Raw genomic sequence first — 20,083 nt, 5'->3', positions numbered from 1 at the left:
GATCCTTGTGAGATAGCCAAGAGCACAGAGGACCCTGCTTCTTTCCTTAAACAGTTTTAGTCTCTCTTCTAAAGGGCTCTGGGATGGTTCTCCTTCTACTCACTTCCCACCACCCCATAACAAGAAGACAGCACCAAAGAGAAACCACTTCCCTGTTTGTAAAATTAGATCCCTGGGGTCTGACCTTCTAGTAGGAGTAGTTCTACCAGACTATTTATCTTTGCCTTGTCAAAGCCCAGTGCAAATCTTGCCTCCTCTGTGAAGTCTTCCTGGGCTGCTTAGTCCAGCCCCAAAGAAGATCTTCCCCTTTTTGGAATCTCTGTAGGACTTTCCAGTCTTATTTGAGGGGAGACCTGGGTTTGAAGTCCACTTCTGATACAGCTGTGTGAGCACATACTTGTTCCTTAGCCTTTCTGTGCCTCAATTCCCTCACCTGTATAATGAGTTTAAGAATACTTTTAATGCCTATCTGATGTAGTTGTTTGAAAAAAGTGCTCTGGGAAACTTGAAGTATTATTAAATTTGGAGTTAGTATTATTATAGAACATTTAAACTGGGAGGGGATGTCAGGGCTGGGAAGGGCCTTAGAGCAGGGGATGTCAGGGCTGGAAGGGGCCTTGAAGGCCAGTCAATCCTATGCCCTCTTTTTCTAGATAAAGATAAAGAGAAGGGAAGACACTTGACCAAGCTCCCATAGCTTCCTGGCAGTAGAGCTGGGATGGCACCAGAAACCCAGGCCTCCTGAGCCAGAGCTCTTCCCACTGCCCATTTTGGATAACCTCCTTGACTTCTCATTCTGGTCCGGTCACTTAACAGGCAGAGGAAACATTACAATTATCATTAAGGATGAAGGAGGCTGGCTCAGGGACCCGCTGTCAGCTCTGCCTGGATTCCCTGTGAGAACACAAGATCAAGGAAGAAAGGCACCCAGCCCATAGTTGTACGGCCAGAGTTGTCGGCCTGTAGTCTTGCCCATCACACTGTGAGCTCCTTCAGGGCAGGGACTGTCTCTTGCCTTTCTATGTACAGTGCCTGGCACATAGTAGGTGCTTTATAAATGCTTACTGACTGACTTATTGACATGGGTCCTCTGTGGGAGAACCATAGAAAACATGAAGGAGAATTGGCCTGGATGTCTGTGGTCAGTCAGTGCCCACCCTACGAGAATCATGGAAACAAAAGTCATTTTGCAATAACTTATATACAGTAATAATTGTGCCAACACTCTTTTGAACTAGATGGTAAGGTCCTTGAGGGAAGTTGCCATGTACTTTACTTTGCATCCACCTTCTCCCTTCCCCTTCCCCTCGTCTCCCCCTCTCCCCCAACATACTTCCGTTCCACTCCTTCATCTACCATTTTATAGAGAGTTGGGCTTGTTTTCTTGGGGGGAAAGAGCCTGATTACTGGAGGATACTTGGTTTAATTCAATTCAACAAATACTTATTGAGCATCTACTACGTGCCTCTCCCAGCACACAAACAAATACTCAATTGAAATATCCCTAAAATCAAAGAACTTCTCTCAATTCATTGTCCTGGCATCTAGGCAGATGATAGAGTGCTGGACCTAGTGTCAGAAAATCTGAGTTCAAATCAGGACTCAGACACTTAATAGCTAACTAGATGTCTGCCTCAGTTTCCTCATCTGTAAATAGGGATAGGAATAGCCCCTCTCTCCTAGGACTGCTGTGAGGATCAAATGAGATAATATTTTTAAAGTGCTTGGCAAACCTTAAGGCTTTACAACATTGCGAGCTCATTATCATTCCTGGAAATTTATTTTGTAAAAATTCTGTCTTTTTAAGTACTGATCCTTTCCCTGAGTAGAGACAGTTTCCTTGAGGGCAGATACTGCCTCCCTTGGGTCTCAGTATCTCCATGACCCATCACAGTTCAGCAAAGGTCAGCCAACATGGATTTATTAAGCATTTACTACATACCAGGGACTGGGCTAAGTACCAAAAATAGAAAGATGCCCCCTCTAAAAGGTGCTTCATAAATGCTTACTGATGGGGGTGGATGGGGTGGGATGAAGGACAGGGAAGACTTATGGGTATAGAAATAAGATTCATGCCTCCTGATAAGGCTTTCTGTCCCGGAGGCATCCCAAGAAGGGAGAGAAGGAGGGAGGGAGGGAGGGGGTTAAGTCCCAGAAGGATTCTGTTTCCCTTTTTTTTTCTGTTGCTGGTAGTTCTTTCCTGTCATCCCTGGGGTGACAGCTCTGTAGATGATTGTTCTCTAACGCCTTGAAGAACATGGGGAGAGAGACAGATTATGCAAAGCAGGGTGCTGTGGGCTCCCTAGCAAGCCACCAGGCACTCTTCCTGTCGGGTTGTTTATATAATGAGCCAGGCACTCAGGGCCTGAAGGGCTGGGCCCCCTGGGAGACCAGACAGCAGAAGGAAGGTCAAATTCTTGGTGTTGGAGCTCATTTGTGGGGAGGGAAAGAGGGCAGGAAAACAGGAGTCCTGAGCTCCCTTTCCTTTGTCTTCTGGTGGGTTAGGAGGCTCCGGAGCTAGAATTTTCTTAGGCTGGGTTGAGCCCCTGAGGCTGGGGGTGCGATGGAGGGTGGAGATATATTATGGCATTAATGGATCACCAAGTATATAAAGGCAAAATCTGTGCTGCCGTTCTGGAGTTAGGCAAGAGATTCAAGTGTTTCCTGGAATCCCATCATCTCAGAAGGGGCAGGGGTCCGAAGGCAAGGAATCTAAACTGTAACTGAACCAAAACACTATTGATGGAATCCCCTAAAGTGATCCACCTCAAAAGCCTACAGGGAGAGAGGACTTCCCCTGTCTTCCACGGTCACCCATTTCATTTATTGTCAAGAAGTTCCCTGATATCACTCCAAAATTGTCCCCACTAGCACTTCTTTCCATTGTTTCTGGGGTCTGCCCTCTGGGGCCCTCATTTCCCTTTGCATTTGCTGCTCTCCCTAGTTCCAATTTCATGGAAAAGATGCCTCTCCCAGGTCAAGCTCATCAAATCTAATTTCACCACCAGACTGCTAACCCTAGCCTTAATTAATACCACCTCCCTCAGCCTCCTCTCCCCTCAGATTGGAGGGTTGAGTAGCAAATTCCTCCCAATGCCTTCCTTTAGGCCAGAAACTGGACTCATCTCATTCCACTATGTACCTGCTGCCCTGCCTGATTTTGACTCCATGGGAGAAGATGGCCCCATGATGGGGATCCCCTGATGTCCTGTTCCTCATCTTCAATTTCGTGCCCTTCCCCCACTAGACTGTAAAATCCTTGATCGTAGGAACAGTTTCTTTTTAAACAAAGCCTGTTTCTTCTGGTTCCCTTTTGTGCACTCTTTGTATCACAAACCTGCTGAACTCAACCCTGCATCTCCTGATGCATCAACCCCTTCTCCCTTCTATCTCTTAGGATCCCTGACTTCTTTTAAGGCTGAGTTCATGGGTTACTTCCTACATGAAGCCTTTCCTGAGCCCAGGAATCATTAACACTCCTTTCTTCCTCCTTGAGGAATCTTGTAGAGTCCTATCTGGATCAGTCAGTCAACTGGTTTTGTTAAGTACCAGGCAATGGGGTAAAAAGAAAGGTAAAACACAGTCCCTGCTCTCAAGGAGCTCACTGTCTCACAGGAGAGACAACTTGCAAACGAGATATAGAAAAGAGAAATTTGGGGTAGAGAACCCTAGAGAACTAGAAAAGGTCTCTTGTGGAATTTTAGGTGAGACTTGCAGTAAATGAGGGGAACCAGGAGGCAGAGATGAAAAGGGGAGAGGATTTCAGGCACCTAGGGAGTCTGGAGAAGCAGTGTTTGTAATGAACAGCCCGGGGGGCTGAATCTCAGAGTAATGGAGGGGAAGAAGGGAGAAAAGACTGGAAAGGTAGGAAGGGGACAAGATACGGTTGTTATTGTCATTTTTCAGTTATGTCTGACTCTCCATGACCCCATTTGGGATTTTCTTGGCAAGGATACTGGAGCAGTTGACCATATCCTTCTCCAGCTCATTTTACAGATGAGGAAACTGAGGCAAACAAGATGAAATGACTTGCCCAGAGTCAAACAGCTAGTAAGTGACTGGAACCAGATTTGAACTCATGAAGATGAGTCTTCCTGATTCCAAGCCCAGTGAATTTAAAAAATGAGATTTTCTGCTTGATCCTGGAGTTAAAAGAGAGTCAATCAATGTGCACCAATCAATGATCCAGGCTGTGATCCCCCTCCCTACCCTCCCCCCCCCAGGAGAATGTCAATTTCTTGAGGGCTAGGACTGTTTTAATTTTTGTTTTGTATTTTGATGCCTTACATATGGTGGACGCTTAATAAATACTGCTGGGTTAAATTTGAGTTCTTCAGTGATAGGAGCTCACTCTCTCTCAAAGTAACATTTCTTTATTGGCATATCTTCCCCTTTGCTGAGTTGAAATCTGTCTTCCTGTAATTTCCAACCCTGTTCCTTTCTTCCCCGGGTGAAAAAGCTCCAGTCTTGCTTCTAAGTAGATTCCTTGTTAAGGAATAAGTTTATTTTCCCAGAGCACTGACTCTATCCCAGTAGAACCTGGATTTCACGGATGCAGAGAGGCAGCATGGGACAGATGCTGAATCTGGAGCCAGAGGGTCTGGCTTTAAATCCTGGCTCTGCCCCTGACTACCCATGTGACCTTGGGAAAAATCACTTGAGCTCTTTCCCCTATAAAATCAGGGATTTTGCTGAATGCCCTCTGGGTTTCAAATCTACGATCCCCTCTGGAGTATCCTTCCCTGTAAAACAAGGGAGTTGGAATGAATGGTCTCTAAATCTTGAAATCTATGATCCGAGCTCCCTCGTTTGATCCAAAGATAACAGGAGAGTGGCCTCCTCTCTCCTCTACTCCTTTTACTATATACTTACAATAACTATAGGCTCCTTCCCTCCCCTGATGGCATCCTTATGACTTTTAAGTTGCCTTGGGGTCCTTAAAACTGACCTGGGATTCTTAACCTAGACTTACAAAATTCTTTTTTAAAAAATTGTGATAATACAACATAATTGGTTTCCTCTGTAATCCTATATACTTTCTTTTATGCATGACGCTTAGAAGGAGTCTATTTGGCTTTGCCAGATACACTTTCCAAGGGGGACCAGGACACAAACATATATTATTGGCTTCTGAAGTTCATCATTCAGGAAGAGAGGGAAGCCTATCCGGTCCCCATTCCCCAACCCAACCAGCACTTCTTAACAGGTCTGGGGAAGGGACTGTCTAAGCATTCTACCGGATGGTCGGCTGGTTCCCACTCAGCTGCTTGAACCTCCGGTGAAGCTGTTCGATTTGGTCTGAAGAGACTGGAGGGAAAGAAAGGAGGGAGAGGTCGTTAGTAAGGAAGAGATTTGTCTCCTTGAACTGCTCAGGGGCAAGCAGGAAAAATATATCCCCCATCTCAAGCCCCACTCACCCAAGACCCTTACCCACCACCCCAAGAGCTCCCCCAGGCACCAATCAGTATAAGCACCACAGTGCTAGCCACTGGGATACACAAAGCAAAACAACCCACCTACCCCAAACAACAGAACAGCTGATGCCCTCAAGGAGCACACATTCCATTGCCCTATCAAAGCTTTTAGGCTGGGGAAGGAGAGAGGATGAGGTGGCCCTGGATGGCTCGGGTCTCTACTCACTCTTGGTTCAACTACTACTGTTACTACTACTACTACTACTACTACTACTACTACTACTACTACTACTACTACTACTACTACCACTACTGCTACCGTTACTACTACTACTACTTCTATTACAACTACATATGTATGTATATGTATATATGAATTTGTGTGTGTGTATAGATATATATGTGTATACATGCATATATATGTGTATGTATATATATATATAAATATGTGTGTGTGTGTGTGTGTGTGTGTGTATGAATACAGAGAGAGGGAGAGTCTGGGACAAAGAAAAAGGAGGAAGCAGTTTTAGGGAGGTGGTAACTTGTCTAAAGCCACTAGCATCTTAATTCTAGACCTGGAAGGGACTTCAGAAGTCATCAAGTTTCTCCCCACCCCAACTTCATTTTATAGTCTCGGGCGAAATCTTGTGCAACAAAGAGCGGAGGAGGAAGAAAAGTTGGGTGACATATCGTAACCGTTTCCCTAGTCCTCCTATTAGTCTAATAGCAAGTCCATTAGCTTGCTCACTTACAATTACCCCAGGCAATTTTCCAAGACTTTAAGTAACTAAAGAAATGCTCATGTACCGGCAGAATTTTCTCCCTAGGACTTCCACAAGACAACGAAATCAGACATCTGTTCAGCGCCCTCCCCCCCCCCCCCAAAGTTGATCTTTTCATAGGTTTTAGGCTTTGCAAAGTGCAATATTGTAGTTATTCACTAAGTTATACATACTGATAATGTTTAATATAAAATTTTGGAATAATCTCTTTGTTCTCTCTGAAGTAAACTCAGAGAGTGCCTCTTCCTATGTCAGCAAAAGCCAGCCAAGGCCGACTCTACACTCCTTAAGGAGACCTTTAACCTAAGACATTATATCTTGAATAATGAGACTTTCCTTTGAATCTTATTATCTACAGACATGTACTATGTTGTGGCATATTAATGGTAAAGAAAATATAGACATCTTAGGTCATAATTTCTATTGAACATTGTTTACCCTTTCCTATGTCAATTATCTGTTTAGGGGAGGAAGCCTGCCACTTACTAGTGGTAGGGTTTCTTTCCTTATCACCGAGACATATGCTTACCCAGCCTGAAATCTCAAGGCCTGACTAACATTGCTTTGTTAATTGTCCTGTCTTACTGAATTTATGATTTGCTCAATTAGGAGAGTTCCTTTCTCACGGCAAAATGTATATAATCCAGAAGATTTCTGCACTGGGTAGCCAGAACATTTCTGGCTCCATAATGCATTATGTAACTGTTTTCTTTATGGGGAATTGATCAATTAATTAATTAAATCATAAGATGTATGCATTTAGCCATGTTGCCTTTTCTCTAACCAAGTTTTCAGGTCAACAATACTTATACAGGCTGTCCCAAAAGTCTCAGTGCAGTTTGAAGTTTTTAACCCTTCCCTCCCCACTTCCCCAGTTGAGAGGATTCTCCATTCTGAGACTCCCCTCTGCCTCTATCGCTCCTATTTTTGTAAACTCTGTGCTCCCTTCCATTCCTCCCCACCGCGTACCCTCCGCCCAAGTAGAATGTAAGCTTCTTGGGGGTAGGGGTCATTTCTTTGCCTTTTTCCCTTTCTCTCCGCTCCCTAAACGTTGAACCGAACAGAATTTTCTGGCTCCAACTGGCGGCCTCGCCTCCTCGTACCTTCTGTGTCCTCGGGAGGACGCTGCTACCCTGGCCCCCGGGTTCCAAGACCGCTTTGTCTGCAAATAAGTCCCGAGAGCTCCTTGCTCCCATTTCCCTGCCCTCTTTCTTCCCTCTTCCTCATCCATAGGGTGTTGTCGGGAGGGCGTTATTTTCCCTTTCCTTTTGGGGGTGGAAAACCCAGCTACCCCTGGCTCCCCGAAAAACATAGACGTCCCTGCCTTTTCCCATCAGAAGGCATCTCAACTGAAGCACGTACCCAGGCTCAACCTGGAGAAACTGAGGGGTACCTCTGAGTTCCGAGTTCGAACAGGTAACCCGGCCTCGTACTGTATAACTTTGGCTCAGCGGTGTGGTCGCCCAGTGCCTCGGTTTCCCTAGCAGTAAGGTGAAGATTTGAAAAAAAAAGACCAAACCACAACCCAAACGCCGGCGTCGGGAAGAATCATGAATATACATGCACATGAATTAATTTGAAACACGTTAAAAGTGTGATGCTAATTGAGGTATGCCCTCTGAAACCAGGAGCTCGGGGACTCCCAGGTCATTTCCCAAAGTAGTAAGTAATAAATGCCGTCCTCTCTACTGATGAGGAGAGGAAGAAATGACTCCAGAGCTTAACAAGCCCAGAATCTGGAAAATGCCTGGGGACATGCCCAGGGGCACAGCTGGCTTAGCTCAGAGCCCCCGGGCCGGCATATTCCGCAGGTACCATTAGCTCTCCCTTCCCTGGCGGTCAACAGTCGGCCCAGCCCCCAAGTTCTCCCGGTCTCCTGGAGGACCAGGGGCAGCAGCAGCAGCTCTTTCCCAGGACCCCCAGGGGCTGGCATGGAAGGCTGGAACGGGAACGGAATGCTAGTTAGTAATAGTAATAATAAATGCAGAATCCCAAGATCTCAGAGTTGGAAAGAACCCAGGAAATCAGCCAGTCTCACCCACACCAGAACAGGGATCCTCTCCATTTCTCATGCTCAAGGAGGGAGGTGTGAAGGGGTAGATCTGTAGTCTAAAAATCAGGGTTCCAACCCCAGCTTGGCTGCAGTTCTCTCGACCTTCTCCCTCCTCTCCCCCCTCTCCCTCAGGGACATGACAGGAAGACAGGTTTAGCAGATATGTTCACCTTGGTGTCTGGAAGACCTGAATTAAATCCCACCAGAAACAAAACCAACTCATTTCATCTTTCATTTTCCTCATCTGTACCAAGAGAGGGTTGGAGTGACCTCTGAGGTCCCTCCCAGTTCTAAACCTACCATCCTATGTCTTGGATTTGACCCAAAACTGTGTGGCCCTGGGCAAGTCACTTCCTTCCAAAAGAGCCTCTAGTTCCCCATCTGTAAAATAGGATTGGTAACACCATCTCCCTCTACAGGGTTAATGTGTCAAATACTTTGCAAATTTTAAAATAAGACAGCTATTATTGCTAAATTATTTTCCCCTCCCTTGGCCTCAGTTTCCTCATCTGTAAAATAAAGCTCTTGGACTATGCCATCTTCCAGCTCTAGCTTTCTGACTATCATGGTTAAGTTAAGACTGCTTTTACTTTTCACACTTCCCAGAGACTCCTGGGAGAAATGTCGATAATATTGACACATGAAAGTGTCAGTAGGGGTGGTGCTACCTTTCAAGGACTAAAATGAATAAAAAATTTAGATTGACTCACAAGGTGGGGGGTTATTATTCATTTGGAAAAGTTTCCAGCATGGAGTTTCTTTAAAACAGAGGTTTGTAACCTGGTTCCTATGACTTTGTTTCTAAATAACTGACTTTTCTTTCTTTTTTTAATTTTAATATTTTTGGTTTTCAACATTCACTTTTATAAGATTTTGAGTTCCAAATCTCTCCCTCCCTCCCTTCCTCCTTTTCCAAGACAGCTAAATAGCCGAATTTTCTAATTAACTAATTAATTAAATTCCAATAGAATTGATATCTTTTATAATCCTGTGTATTTTATTTTATGATGTAAAAACATGATTCTGGGAAGGGGTCCATAGGCTTCTCCAGATTGCCAGAGGGGCCCAGGATAGACAAAAACAAGGTAGCCTATAGGATGCGTTAAGAAGAAGATTCAGAATTCCAGACTCTCGGAGTTGGATGGGACCCCCAGGGGCATCTGACCCAACTGACACCTTTCCAAGAAACCCACCTGGCCGTAGTAGGGAGAGTGCTGGGTTTGGATTGCATGGCCCCTTTCACTTTAGAACACTTCCCATCATTAGAAAGTTTTCCCCCATAGAAATCTGAAACCTGCCCTTCTAAAACATTTATCCACCTCATTCATTGTTAATCATAATAACTAATCATTGTTAATTGTAATAATTAATCATTGTTAGAGAGGCACTTTGAGCAGAGGAGGAACTAAAAAGTCAAGGAGATGGTTCAAATCCTGCCGATGGCTTTGGGACCAGACAACTCTTGAAAACCATAATCCATATGGGTACAGTAGATATTGGCCATGGAGTAAGAGAAACCTTTAAATCTTGGCACGGCTACTTCCCAAACATGGGTGATCTTGGGCAAAACCCTTCCCCCTCCCTCGGTCAATTTCCTTTTCTGTAAAGTGGTAGGGTTAGACCACAAGACCCCCCAAGGTCCCAGCCAGCTTTAGACTTATGTAGGTTACATCTGCATTGGGAAAAGGAGTCTCCATACCGGGAATTTTGTACATGGATGAAAGCATAGATCTTTGGATCAAAAAAAAAATTGCGAATATTAACCACCTCAGGTTCCTATAAACCTTTTCAGGTTAACAAAGCCCCCTCCTCTGATTTCCTTTGGCATCCAGAAGGCTGTGTTTATTTGGATTGTTTATGCAAACTTCACTTTTTTTTTTCCATGTTCGCTTCCAAGTCCTGTAACCCAACCTTGACCCTGGCTGATGCAGTCACTGATGCAGTGGGAACCATGGGAACCAGGCAGTCTCATGTTTCTGGAATCCTCTCTTACTGTTCTTGTTTTCTTAAATCCACACTGGGGACATTGGGGGAGATAAAGGATAACCTCTCCTGGACCCTCAGACAGTCCTTATTCATCACCCTTCCATCCATTCAAATCTATACCCATTAAATTCCTTCTCTGTGTAGAGAACTGTATCTGTACTGGGGGGAAGAAAATGCAAATCTTAGCATCATCCTAGGACCATAGACTTGGAGATGATAATAGTGATGAGGATGAGGATGAGGATGGTGATAATGATGGCCAGACACTGTGCTAAGTGTTTTATGATTCTCCCATCAAACCTGGGAAATAGAAGCTATTATTAACCCCATTTTGCAGCTGAGGAAACTGAGGCAAACAGAGATTAAATGATTTGCTCAAAGTTAAACCCAGCTGGTAAGCGTCTGAAGCTGGATTTGAATTCAGATCTTCCTGACTCCCACCATGCCCCACCAGAGCCTTTGTTTTACAGGTGATGAAATTGAGGTCGTGGAGGTGATTTGACTTGCCTGACATCGTACAGCTATTCACTCGTTCGTTTATTCTTAATAGGCATTTGAAAATGACCTAGTTTGTGGCAGGCACTGTGACAGATGCCAGGGATTGTAATGCTTAATAAATATCTGTTGAATTAAATATTCTGTGACCTTTATTCTAACTAGTTTCTTCTTGCCTCTAAAGTCCCTTCTAGTTTTAAATCTAGGGGCTTATGGGGCTTTGTTCACTCCTGGCCGGCAAAAGGTTTCTGTTGCAAGAGCTTGGCTGACGGCTTCGAACTCAGTTTCCTCATTTCCTCAATGGGAAGGCTCTAGAGAATGTTCTAGCTTGGAATCTATGATCCTTTGACTTTGAGGAAAGGGAAACCTACTGTCTCCTGTGGCAGCCTTTTACACACACACACACACACACACACACACACACACACAACAACAACAACAACAACAACTCCAGAAAACCAAAACAATAGTAGTAGCTGACTGTCTTCAAGGAACTCACATTGCATTGGGGGAAACCCTGTATCCACCAATAAGTAGATAATCAATCAATAAGCATTTATCAAGTACCTACTATGTGCCAGGTACTGTACTAAGTACCAGGGATACAAAAAGAGGCAAAAGACAGTTGCTGCTCTCAAGGGGCTCATGATCTAATAAAGAGATAGGATATGTAAAATACACATAGAACTCCCCATAACATAAATAATATAATTATATATATATATATATACATAATTTACAATTATCTCATTTAGTCGTCACAACAACCTTGGGAGGTAGATGTCATTATTATCTCTATTTTACAGATAAGGAAACTGAGTCAAACAGAGATTTTTTTTTTTTAAGTGACTTGCCCAGGATCACACAGCTAGTAAAGCTAGTAAGCGCCTGAAGCTGGAATACACACACACACACACACACACACACACACACACACACACACACACACACACACACACAGAGGCATATGCATATAAAAGCATTGTGTGTATATGTGTAGAGAATCTATTGTACATTATATATATATGAATACTGTACATACTATAGAGAGTCTATTGTACAATAGGCTGTACAATAAATTCTCCCTCTGCCTCTCCCCCCTTTTCTTTCTCTTTGTGTCTCTCTGTACATTTCTCTCTGTCTGTCTCTGTTTCTCTCTGTCTCACTCTGTGTGTCTCTCTCTTTGTATCTCTGTCTCTGTGTGTGTGTCTCTCTCTGTATCTCTGTTTGTCTGTTTCTGTCTGTCTCCTCTTCCCCTTTTCTCCATACAATGTAATTTTGAACGTTATGTAATTAGCGATTGGCAGAGGTGGGGAAGACCAGGAAAAGCCTCATCTAGAAGGTGGCATTTGAGCTCAACCTGAAGGAAGTCAGGCTTTTACAAGACAGAGATGATGCATCACTGGCATGGGGAACAGCCTGGACAAAGGTGTAGAGGCAAGAGATGGAATATCATGTTCAGGGAACAGTAAGAAGACCAGCCTGACTGGAGTGTGTGTAGGGAATCATGTGTAATGTGTCTGGAAGGGCAGGCTGGATGGGGCATCACCACAGTACACAGGTGAGGGGGGATGCTGGAAGGACCACTGATAGACTGGTAGGCTCACTTATGACTCACTGAAGTGGCTGTTCCTGGGAGGCTGCTTCGGCTGCTGCTGCCCCTTCTCTAGGTCCAAGGGCAGGCATAGGAGCTTTTAGCTGTCCTCCCACTGGAGTTCATTAGGTGGGGGAACGGCACTAGGATTTTCTTTTCCACTCTTCTGACTCCCAGGAGTGCAAGCATGGAGGAGGATGAAGATACTCCCCAGAGGACCGCAGATCTTGAGCATCGACCCTGTTAGAGGGCAGCTGGTCCTGCTCATTCATTTACAAGGGCCCAGAGAGGTTATGCAGTCTGCCTAAAGTCACACAAGTAGTAGTGGCCTCCAGCCCTGTGTCCTGCATTCTTTTCCCTCTTGACCATATTATGTCTCTCTCCTCCTCCTTCCTTTCCCAGCCCACTGAGGCACATCTCTGAGGGGCAATTTTGTTGGATTAAGAGTCATGAAGCCTGGGTTCTAGACTAAGCTCTGCCATTTACCAGGGCAAGCCATGATCTGGACTTCAATTTCCTCTTCTGTAAATTTCTTTTTTGAGGGGAAGCAATAGGGGTTAAGTGACTTACTTGCCCAGGGTTTCACAGCCAGTAAGTATCTGAGATCACATTTGAATTTAGGCTGTCCCAGATCTGGTGCTCTATCCTAGTTGCCCCTTCTTTTTTGTAACCTGAGGGGCTTATGGTCAACCTATGTGATTCCCAATGTTTCTTAGACCTCCTAACATTCTATGACCAAGCTCCTAAGTCACAGCTGTTCTGAAGCTCCATTCCATTGTACGTTTCTTGAGGACAGGGACCACATTTTGGCCTTTTTTTTGAGTCTCTAGCCCTTAGCACAGTGCTGGACCAACTGACCAAAGAGACCAAGAACAGATATCTTTCCCCATTTCCTTTCTACCAATAGAGTACCCAAAGCAATTGCTACTCAGCAGCTGCCCCCACATGCTATGAGAGCAGGAAACCAAAGCCTGTTCAGAGAGCAGTGAAGAGCCCAAAGGCAGGCCATGGACATATTAAGCATCCTAAAAGAGATGTGATGTTGTAAAGGAGACACCCAGCCACTGTGAGTTTGTGTGCTGGCTTTACTCATCTGGGAAGATGTCTGAGGGAAACATAAGCCCAGGGAGGACAGGAGCCGTCACTCCTGTAGAAGAGTGCTTTAAAAAAATGCTGGTTGACTGACAACTTAATTGACCCACTTCAAAAGAAATTTATCTAGCTCCTTTGGGGATTTTCACTCTTTGAGAATGGGAATCAGTTCTAGAGTAACCTGCGTTTGAACAAGAATTACTTCTATGACGTCCAAAAAATTCAGAATGTAATTGGAGGCTTAGAGTAGTGGGGAGTTCATACTTCCTGAAGTGGCCTGTCTATTCTCCTTTGGAACAATTCTAGCTTGTTAAGGGAATGGGGTCACAGGTCTAGAGCTGAAATAAAACTCAATTTCCTTATGGTCCAATCCTTTCCTTTTACAGATAAAGAAACTGAAGCTCAGGAGGTGAAGAGACTTGCCCAAGGTCACAAGGTGGTGAGCATTAGAGATGAGGTTTTGGACTCACATTTTATTTCTACTGTGCCAGGTTTATCCCTTATAATACACTATCTCAGAACAAAGAATATTGGAGCTGGAAAGTACCATGGCAGCCACTAAATCCTGCCAACACCCAGTGCTCATTTCCCTATACCTTGACTACAACTACTTCCTTCTTGTACAAAGCAGCATATTAATATTATGGGAGATATGAGAACAAATTGGACATAATTCCTACCCCCCAAGAAACTGACAGTCTAATAGTCAAGAGGTGATGAGCCCAGGTAAATATGATGCTGGTTAGAATAGGAAAGGGCATAAGAGAAGAGGCTTAGTGCTAGGAGATCAGATGAGAGAAGAACTGAGAGACTTCATGGAGAGGATGGCCCATGGACTGCGTCATCATCACCCCCCCCCCATCATCATCACTATCATCACCACCACCATCATCATCACCATCATCATTGACAAAAGGAATAAAAGCATGGAGGTGGAAAGAAAGGGAGTCTTGTGTGCAGAAAACTGAGGGCTAGACCTAGAGTCAGGAAGACCTGAGTTCAAATCTGACATCAGACACTTACTATGTGACCCTGGGCAAGTCATTTTACCTGTTTGCCTCGGTTTCCTCATCTGTAAAATGAGCTAGAGAAGGAAATAGCAAGTCACTCCAGTATCTTTGCCAAGAAAACCCCAAATGGGCTCACAAAGAGTTGAATATGACTCAACAATAGCCACAAGCACCTACTATGTGCCAGCCTGCATGGTGTTGGGTGATGGGGGATACAAGGACAAATGTAACTGAGGGGAGGGCATGTGAGTCTATTTTGACTGGAGGAGTGGCATGGGTGAGGGATCCCCCAAAGAGCCCTGAATGAGTGAGAATCTTGGCCCCAAGAACAAAGAACTCAGATGCCCTTTGGCAGCCGGAGTGTCTCAGGCTGAGCCTCCCAGTACTTTTAGCATTTGGCCCCTTTCCATCATCTGCAATGCCTGTCTTCTGGAATCGTCTTCACAGCCTCTGCCTTTTTAGGGCTAAGGAGAACAGAAGATGTAGTCAGTGCTTGAAACAATCCCTTCAAGACAGAAGGAGACATTAGAAAGCAAAGATGAAGTTTCAGGGACCCAGCTTCCTCCACTGCAAAGATCTTTAGAATTCTCTATTCCTGGCTCTTGTGACAAGGTAGGCGTGGTGCTCCCCCCTCCCAGATCAGTGGCATCTCTCAGCCTTCTTTTGAAGAAATATTGCTATCTCCTAATGTCTCTCTACCCTTCGTCTACCTAGAGAGTCATACCTTATATCAAATAATAATAGAAAGGGACAGAAAGAAGATCAGAAAAACTAACCAGCCTTCCAGTCAACTCTGACAGAACATGCAGTGATCTCCATCCATAATTTCCATCTCTGTCAAGAAAAGAGGTGGGAGCCTTGGCCTTCTTCCCATGGAGGAGAGAATTGGGATGCAAGAATTAGACTCTTGACTATTTCCTGAAGATTCTTCTTGACTAGACCCATTGTTCCTGAGAATACTGAGGTTGCCTTGTTCATTTCCCCATCTCACCTCCCATTATTAACAACGGCTGTAGAATCAGAGGACCTAGGTTTAAATCTCACCTCTGATTCTTACTACCTATGTGACCTTGGACAAATGATTTAACTTGTCTCTGTACCTTACTCCCTTCATCTGTAAAATAAGAATTAGATGAGATGGCCTCTGGAGATCCTTTCCTGCCCTAGAACTAGGGTCCTCAAGTTATCTTGAATTGACTTATTTGTGAAAATATTATAGTCTGTAAGTAGATAGAATATAAGCCTCCTGAGGCCAAGGACTATATTTGATTGTATATTGGTATCCTTAGGTCAGTGGAGAGGGTATTACTCCTGGAGTCAGGATGTGTAGATTTGGAGTAACCACCCCAAATGTTCACACGGACTATCTGTGTTCATACTGGTCTGATCAGCCACAGCTGGACACATTGAAACTTCACTTTATCATGGTGATGTCATTGTGGTCCTCTTCAAGAACGAAGGGCAACAAGCATTCCTGGAGTCAGGAAGACTTGATTTCATGAGTTCAAATCTGACCTCAGACATTTACTGACCATGTGACCCTGAGCAAGTCATTTAACCCTCTTGGCTTTGGTTTCCTCATTTATAAAATGAGCAGGAGGGAAAAAAGGCAAATCACTCCAGTATCTTTGCCAAGAAAACCTCAGATGGGGTCATAGAGAGTTAGAGATGACTGAGAAACAACAATGAATTGGTATCATGAGAAGTGGAAGGGAATTCAGAGGTCATTTAGACCAATCCTCCCATTTCAAAGAGAAGGAAACTGAGGTTCCAGGATATAAGGGAAGTATCATAGGTTGAGAGCTGGAAGGAATTTTTGAGGTTGTCTAATTCTACCCCCCTCATTTTACAGTGAAGGAAACTGAGGCACATTGGCAACCTGCCCAAGGTAGGGTGCATCAGAGGCCCAAGGTCCCTAGTTCAGACACAAACATCCCTGAATCCTTCTGGAATGTGGGAGAAGGGGAGTCAAACAATCCATTAGAGATGACGTCTGTGCTGAGCTCAGCCGATGGGTCCAGCTGACGCTGCTGCTTTGCTGGGACTTTTTATCCTCTGCCAAGCTTCTAATACTGTTCTGGAAACAGTGTGCCCTCCTTGCCTGGAAGAACCCATATAGACCCACTTGGGAACACGGTTCTTGTCCCAATAAGCTCTCGTCTGCTCTTCATGGTTTCTTTTGGATCCCCAATTTGGATTCAAGTCACTAGGGACAGTAACGGGCAGCAACCGGTGTGGAGCAATGGTCAGAGTTCTGGATTTAGAGTCAGTGGATCTGGGTTGGGTTCAAGTCAGATCTCTACTAATTATTTCCTGTGTTACCTTGGGCAAGTCACTTAAACTACTTTGATTTCCTCCTCAGTAAAATGAGGATAGACTAGGTGACTTCTGAGGTCCCTCCTAGCTCTAAATCCATGAACCTACTTCTCTGGGTCTCAGTTGTCCCCTTTGTAAAATGAGACAATTGAATGAGGCAACCTCCTAGCTTTATATAGATGATTTCCATCCAATAATGGGCATCTGTTAAGTACTTGGTATTTGCCAGGCATTGTACTTGGTTCTGAGGACACACACACACACACACACACACACACACACACACACACACACACACACAGAGTCCCTGCCCTCATGCATCTTCTATGTTATCATTGGCGTCAGCATGTACATATACAAGTGTATAGAAAACAACTACTTGCTAGTTAGGGAGAGGAGGTGGCAGGATCACCTGCAGGGATCAGGAAAACCCTTCCATGGAAGGGAGTGCTTGAGCTGAGTCTTGAAGGGACTCAATCATTACTCAATCATTCAGTCAACCTACTTTGTGCTAGGCAGGGCAGCCAAGTGGCGCCATGGTCCATTCCTGGAGTCAGCAAGACTCAACTTCATGAGTTCAAATCTGACCTCAGACATTTCCTAGTGGTATGACCCTGGGCAAGTCACTTAGTCCTGTTTGCCTTAGTTTCTTCATCCTTCAGCTAGAGAAGGAAATGACAAATCCACTCCAGTACTTTCACCAAGAAAACCCCAAATGGGGTAGCAAAGAGTCAAATACGACCGAACACCAACTACTACGTGCCAGACACTGTATTAAGTGTCAGGGATATTAGGAAAGGTAGGAACTGTCTTTGCCCTCAAAAAGCTCACATGCTAATAGAAGAGATGTCATGAAAATAACATGAAAAAAATCAATATACCCAGAACATAAGTGGGAGGTGATTTGAGAGACTCTTACTTCTTAAAATTATCTTACACTTAACATAGAATGTTAAGTGCCCCCCACTTCTTCAGGGCAGGGACTTGCCTCCCTATCCTCAGAGCCTAGTCCAGTGCCTGGTGCACAGTAGGATGCTTAATACATGGTGGTGATGTGGATAAGCTCTGGTCTTAGAGTCAGGAAGCCCTGAATTCAAATCCAGCCTCAGAAACTTTACTAGCTATGTGACCCTGGGCAAGTCACTTAAGCTCAGTTTCCTTATCTTTAAAATAGGAATAATAATAAGAGCACCTATCTCCCAGGGTTGTTGAATCAAATGAGATAATAATTGTAAAGCACTTAGCACAGTGCCAGGCACATAGGAAGCTTGCTTTATAAAGCTATCATTATTATCATTGCCCCGTTGAATTGAGCTGAACTCTGCTTTGAACTGCTGGCTGCCCTTCAGCTTGAGCCCCTTCTGCCAGTAGGACCAGCGCCCACGGTCCCGTCCCAGCAGGAGGAGGCGCCGACTTTAGAGAGATGGTCTTTGTAATCTTTCATCTAGAGAAGGATCGAAGAGCACGAAGCAGACCCTGTCTTACTCATCCCTGAGCCTCCTGCTGTCTTTGTCTAGGCTGAGGCTGGTGCACAGTTGGGTGGATTGAACTTTGGAACGTGTGTTTCTTTTCCCCACTATCTGGTTGGGAGTTGGGGGGGGGTGGGGACTTGGAAGAGCTCTGTGTGTGTGTGTGTGTGTGTGTGTTCTGCTGGCATCTCATATCCCTTGTCCAGTTTTCTCTCCTTTGCTTGGCTGTGCCAACTTTTTATTTAGTTAAAATGCCTCATATGTATATATATATATATATATATATGTATGTATGTATGTATGTATGTATGTATGACTGTATAAAAGGATGAGAAAAGGCAATAGATGTTGAAAACACCTAAAGAAGCTCATTTAGTCCAGCCTGTATCTGAACATGACTCTGTTCTAGGAGTCCAGAGAGGTTTAGTAATTTGCCAGAGGTCACCCATGTGAGGGGAAGGAAATTGGAGCCAACCTCCTCAGTTTCTCCAATCGGGGTTTGAACCTCAGTACCACCAGGATCTCTTCTAGAGCATTCCTAACACCAGTGGCTAACTAGCCTCATCTTGATGATCTCCAAGCAAGGGGAACCCATCCCCTCCTAAGAATTCCCATGCCACTGTGAGATTCAGCTGACTCCATCTGGGGATTTCTTGGAAGAGATGCTGGAGTGGTTTGTCATTTCCTTCTCCAGCTTACTTTACAGATGAGGAAACTGAGACAAGCAGGGTGACGTGACTTACCCAGGGTCACACAGCTAGTAAGTGTCTGAGGCTGGATTTAAACTCAGGAAAATGAATCTGTGCACTGTGCCCTACGGCGTTCCCTAGCTGCCCTTCAGGTGTCAAAAGATCGCTTGCATCTTTAAAGCCGTGGTCCCTGTCGTCTCCAGGTCTGACCAGAGCATGGTAGTACTTTCTCGCTCCCAGAGGCTGTGTCTCTCTCCCCACCCCTCCCATCATGTTAGCTTTCCTGGGCAACTAAAGACTAGCTTCCAGTCTGGTCCAAAGCTTTCTTTGATTGTCAGCTCTGCCCCAAGGTCAGACCAGGGGGAAGCATCCTTGGGCCTCAGCAGGAGTGGGGAGGGGAGGACCTGAGGTTTTGACAGGGAGAGCTGTCAGATACAAACAGTCTGGGAGCAGGGCTATGGCAGCTCCCGCGCTCAGTGAAGGGACCTCTGAGCGTCCATCAGATGGAAGTACCAGCCTGTGGGGCAAGGCTGCCTGAGGAGGGGCCAGCCTGGAAACGCTGGACTCTTTTCTCCAGGTAAATGGAGAACGCCCATGGGGAGTCACACAGATCAAGGCTGCACTGACCATTTAAATATTCCCATGAATCAGCAAGTTTGCAGATGGAGGACCATTATGAAGCACCTACTATATGCCAGGGATATAAAAAGAGGCAAAAGACAGTCCCCCCATCCCTCCCCTCCCAGCTAATGAGGGAGCCAGGCTTGCAAACAGCTATGTACATGCAAACAAGATCTATACAGGATAAGGTGGATATAATTGAGAGAGGAAAGACATTAGCATCAAGAGAGGTTGGGAAAGGCTTCCTGTAGAAAGTGGGGTTTGAAGGAAGCCAGGAAAGCCTAGAGGGGAGAAGAGGGAGAGTATTCCAAGTATGGAAAACCACCAGAGAAACCTGAGCATTGATCTTTAGGCAATAATAATAATAGTTAATAATAACTAACATTTATATATAGTGATTTCTCTGTGTTAGACATTGTGTTAAGTGCTTTACAATAATTATCTCGTTTGATTCTCACAATACTGGGAGGTAGGTATTAATATTGTCCCCATTTTACACAAGTGGAAACTGAGGCAGCCAGTGATTAAGTGACTTGTCCAGGATCGCACAGTGTAAACATCC

General features: G+C 44.8%; 1 protein-coding gene across 1 annotated transcript in view; it reads right to left on the bottom strand.

The window, feature by feature from the left end:
- The window catches only part of TESC (tescalcin), a 57,717-nt gene that overhangs the window by 23,575 nt on the left and 14,059 nt on the right, over positions 1-20,083 (bottom strand). Inside the window, exon 2 of the mRNA XM_072600330.1 lies at positions 5,238-5,307. Within this exon, the coding sequence (XP_072456431.1) occupies positions 5,238-5,307 (70 nt within the window). The remainder of the gene's footprint in view (positions 1-5,237; positions 5,308-20,083) is intronic.

This window comes from Notamacropus eugenii, chromosome 4 (assembly GCF_028372415.1).
Source record: "Notamacropus eugenii isolate mMacEug1 chromosome 4, mMacEug1.pri_v2, whole genome shotgun sequence".
NCBI lineage: Eukaryota > Metazoa > Chordata > Mammalia > Diprotodontia > Macropodidae > Notamacropus > Notamacropus eugenii.
Note: the sequence above shows the minus strand (reverse complement) of the source record. Positions and strands in the feature narration are given on the sequence as shown.